Source organism: Drosophila hydei, unplaced genomic scaffold, assembly GCF_003285905.1.
Source record: "Drosophila hydei strain 15085-1641.00,03,60 unplaced genomic scaffold, DhydRS2 tig00000060-arrow-pilon, whole genome shotgun sequence".
Lineage (NCBI taxonomy): Eukaryota > Metazoa > Arthropoda > Insecta > Diptera > Drosophilidae > Drosophila > Drosophila hydei.
Window position 1 is genome coordinate 7,971,697 of NW_022045656.1, and position 4,825 is coordinate 7,976,521.

At 39.5% G+C, this 4,825-nt stretch overlaps 1 protein-coding gene across 1 annotated transcript; it reads left to right on the forward strand.

Annotated features, from left to right (window-relative positions):
• Window positions 1–1,647: 1,647 nt before the first annotated feature.
• LOC111595394 (probable cytochrome P450 4d14) lies at window positions 1,648–3,482 on the forward strand. The gene is made up of 4 exons (XM_023309096.2): window positions 1,648–1,904; window positions 1,971–2,427; window positions 2,482–3,050; window positions 3,113–3,482. Exons 1-4 carry the CDS (start codon window positions 1,739–1,741, stop codon window positions 3,448–3,450), a joined length of 1,530 nt encoding a protein of 509 aa, XP_023164864.2. The 5' UTR covers window positions 1,648–1,738; the 3' UTR covers window positions 3,451–3,482.
• The last annotated feature ends 1,343 nt before the right edge of the window (window positions 3,483–4,825 follow it).

Consider the following 4,825-nt stretch of genomic DNA (forward strand, 5'->3'; position numbering starts at 1 on the left):
AGACGCTTAATACCAATTCTTGACCTAACCCAAAAGTGTATTAGCTTATTATAAAGCTTTTTCTTATCGCCTTGATAGCGTAAAGCTCAATATAACAGATTACCGAAGAATGTTGTGTAGTATAAAATTCTCACTAATGTTGCAAATTATTGGACTAATAGTCCAAGAGTCGCTAAAAAAAGTTCTTTTATAATCTCGTGCCGGATTTAGACATAGATTTATACTAAATACAAAGTCAAAGTGACTTTCTGGCTAGTCATGATTAAAAGCAAAAAATATTAGCTGTCATGCTTAGTTAGCATTAATATATTTAATAAATTAAAATATATTTAATAAATTAAAATTCAATAAATTAAAATAAATAATAAATTAATTATTATTTAACAATTATCTATATCCAAGTAATAAGAGTTTTGTACTCGATTAAGAATAGAAGTGCAAAAACAATTATGATCAGACCAAAAGATCTTTGCTGTTCTTAAGCAAAGGCTGAAACTCCCTCTATTACTATGCATTAGCTATGTAAAATAAAAGTCACACAGAGTATTGTCTAGTCATGCTTGAATTCTCAATGTATTTTTACATGGCTTTGAAGTCGCAGTATCTTAATGATGTTCAAAATTAATCGAACATCATTGAACTGCAATCTTCTTCACTTACGAATGTAAATGCTAATGCTAAATCGAAAATCAATAAGTTTGAAGAATGATCAACTTAGATATACTCTCTATTATTCAATTACTCATTTAATATTTACTTTCATTATTGAGAATTTTCGAATAGTTTTAAGTCAATTCAAAGAAATTTAAAAAAAGATCTGTTCACAGTAATCAGACAGCAATTTCTGAGAGCAGTCAGCTAGAGAGCTGTCGATGTACATACAGCAACAGTCGTCAAGCGATAAGTCTGAGCATGATCAAGCCGATGCGCTGTGAGAGCGAAAGAAGCATTTGAGGAATAGAGTGAAAACGGAACAAATGAGCGCAATCTCTTTACAAATGTAAATCTCTTACAAATCGAAATCTATGAGGTCCACTGGCGTCCTTAAATTGCAGTTTTAAGCTTAGTTCTGATTGCTGAGCCCAGAAAATGTGTTAAAATATTATCATTGTAAGAAAAAATTCCCCAAGATATATTTAAATATTTCTATAAGTCGATATACATATACTGTATATATATTTGTATACTGTAAATATTTTCTTTAACAATAATAGCAAACAAATAAAAAAAATTTTAAGATTGCAAAGCGCTTATAAAAAACTGACATTTGCTATTCTCAAAAAAATATTATTTATATAGTAATCATATATTTATAAATAAGCTGTAAAGCTCTGAATAAATTTTATAAACAATATATACAAAAATAAATTAAATTATAGATTTGATTATGATATCTCCACATCGAGCACTCTTGCCAGTAGCAAAAGTACTTACAATCTTACATCTCATTATCTTCATTCATGTTTTCAATAAGTTTGGCGACATTAGCTCATTAATTGACAGATTAGCTGTTCAACTCGTGTGGATCATTGCCGGAAAGCTTAGCACTCGCCGATAAGCAGTCCAGGTGGCTTATCTAATCGAGCACTTGGCACATCGAAGTACAAAAATGCTTGACAGCTTGGTACGAGAGAGCAGTCAGGCAGTAGCTATAGAAGCGAACAGCTGGTTCGATTTCCAAAACAATTTCTTTTTATTTCAATTCCATTTACTTTGTTTTTGCTCCTAAAACTGCGTCATGTGGTTGGAAATTGTTGCACTGCTGCTAACGGCAATCGTTTTATGGGACTATCTAAGTACGCGACGACAAAAAAAAATGATAGACGCGGCTGGAATTAAGGGTCCAATAGAGCTCCCTCTGCTGGGCAATGCGCCAGTCCTTATGATGGGCGAGTCAGCTAAAAGTAAGCAGTGCACTATATATAGCAATATATAGATAAGAAAACTGATATTTGCTGACAATTTTATAGCTATGCTGAGCCTGGTATCACGTATTATTGCAAAACATGGTAAAAATATAAAATTAACCATGTTGCATGAGTACGGCTTCATCACCGCCGATGTGAGAATGATTGAAGCCATTTTGAGCAGCCAGCAGACAATTAAAAAGAACAGTTTGTACAACCTGCTGCAGTACTGGCTGGGAAATGGCCTGCTGCTGAGCACCGGCAAAAAATGGTTTAGACGCCGCAAAATTATCACACCCACTTTCCACTTCAAGATACTCGAAGAGTTCGTGGAGGTCTTCGATCAGCAGAGTGCTGTTATGGTAGAGAAACTGTACGATCGAGCCGATGGCAAGACTGTCATCAATATGTTCCCAGTCGCCTGTCTGGCTGCCCTCGATATCATTGCCGAAACATCGATGGGTGTGAAAATCAATGCACAGAACGAACCCAACTTTCCCTATGTGCAAGCCGTGAAGACGTAAGTGAGATGCATTAATTTTCCAGAGCTCCAACCACAACTGCATTCTTTCAGTGTATCCAACCTAATGGCCGAGCGCTTCATGAGTCCCCTGCAGCGTTACGATCAAACCATGCGCATATTCTTCCCACGGCTCTTTCGCAAACTGAACCAGAATATCAAAGTCATGCATGACTTTACAGACAAGGTCATTGCGGAGCGTCGTGATACCCTGGAAAAGGCAATGAAGGAGTCCACACAAAACACCGCAAGTGCCGACGACAATGACGTGGGCTGCAAACGCCGCATGGCGCTACTGGATGTCCTGCTGCAGTCCACGGTTGATGGGCAGCCACTGAGCAATCAAGACATTCGCGAGGAGGTGGATACATTCATGTTTGAGGGTCACGACACGACGACCAGTGCCATCTCCTATACCCTGTATCTGCTGGCCAGGCATCCAGAGGTGCAAGCGCGCGCCTTCCAAGAGGCCGTCGACGTCTTTGGCGCTGACAAAGCCAAGCCGAGTACCATGCGGGATCTGGGCGAATTGAAGTATTTGGAATGCGTCATTAAGGAAGCACTTCGCTTGTTTCCACCAGTGCCCATTATTGGCCGCCATCTGACAGAGGATGTTACGTTGAGTAAGTGGAGTATCTAATCCAATCTGGGCATGCACATAAGCTCGGCTCTCTGCTATTCACAGATGGAAAGAACTTTGCCGCCGGCACAAACATCATCTTGCTCATCTACAATGCACAACGAGATCCAGACTTTTTCCCCGAGCCGGAAAAGTTCGATCCGGATCGTTTTAGTCCAGAAAACAACAGCAAGATTGATGTCTTTGCGTATGCTCCATTTTCGGCGGGTCCACGCAACTGCATTGGCCAAAAGTTTGCCATGCTGGAGATGAAGAGCACCATTAGCAAAATGCTGAGACACTTCGAGATACTGCCACTGGGCGAGCCTGTGCAACCGATCATGAATTTGATCTTGCGCTCCACGACTGGCATTAATATAGGACTGAAGCCGCGTATTTACTGAAACACAAACTAACTGAATTAATACTCGATTTAAGCTGCTTGTAAAAAATGATATTTAAAATAATCAATTAGTTCGTTGCTTGTTCCAATATTTCCTTTAAATGCTCAGAGTATTGCCTCTATATGAATAATCTGTGATTTATCACGTAAAATATCTTACAATATCTTAAACATTTCGTTTTGCTTCGCTCTAAGTTGCCCTCGCATATTTCTGTTAGCTTTTCAAAGAGTAATCACTTATTTACGTCAGCCTCAACCTCAGTTGGACCCTAACGTTTCTCTGCAATGCGTGATAACTCACTTGGCTAATACAGTTATGGGCCAATATTTCTGCATAGCTTTCAATATAAATCACGAACACGCACTCCGCCATTCGCAGTCCCAAAAGAGAGCCCGACTTTTAAGCTAATTAAATTATATATACGCACCTCACAAGCGGACCACAATATACTACGACTGTCAGTTAGACAGGGACAAGCTAACAATACCGCAGAACTATAGTCGAAGTGTTGTATAAAAGCCACGCCCCACGCCCGACGCCCCACGTCACAGCCTGCCATAATAAGCCACTTACCCGAGCAACTGTCGGAGCAGAAAACTTTTCGCACTACTCTGAAGACATTTTTTGTGTCCGTTTCATGGCGAGCCAACAATAAGTTGACAATTTGCAAGTTATGAAAGTAAATAAGTGAAATAGTTTTAGCCGATGGCCAGCAATCGTCTTTTGGAGACATCCTTCTTCGCCTGCCTGCCCAGTCCCACACGAAAACTTCAGCAAATAAACACGACTTGCAACAAATTGAAATGATGTATTAGGCCGCAGGGGATTAACGCCCAACTAATAAATCTCTTTGGACAATTTGCGAGGGGGCGAGGCCAGCGTGTCCGACAGTCGAATATCTAGTCTAGTCCGTGAATTTGAAGGCCAGTTCACTAGTGCGAGTGCTTACTGTATGCATTCATATATATATTAATAGGACACAAAATGCTCTTATCAGACGACTCGCTCGACTCTGCCATATGCTTCCAACTTATTTCACGCTCTACATGCAATTTGCCGGGCTACGCTGCTCTCTGGCGCTGGGTCAATAAACCCACCAATTTTTTTTGCACATCTGAAGCTGGAGCTGGAGCTGGAGGACATTTAGTTGACATATAGATTTGTGCGATGCGTGGCGAAGTGCGTAGATAATGCGAGTAATTTGAGTTCTCTGCAAAGCACATAAATTGTAGTCTATCTGTCGATGTCATTCCGATGGCTTTAATGACTGCCAAATTGAGAAGTTTCTTGCTTAAATTACAGTGGATGTTTATAGACAAATAAGATTTATTAATATACTATAATTTATACAAATAAGTCTACATTTGCTTACGAT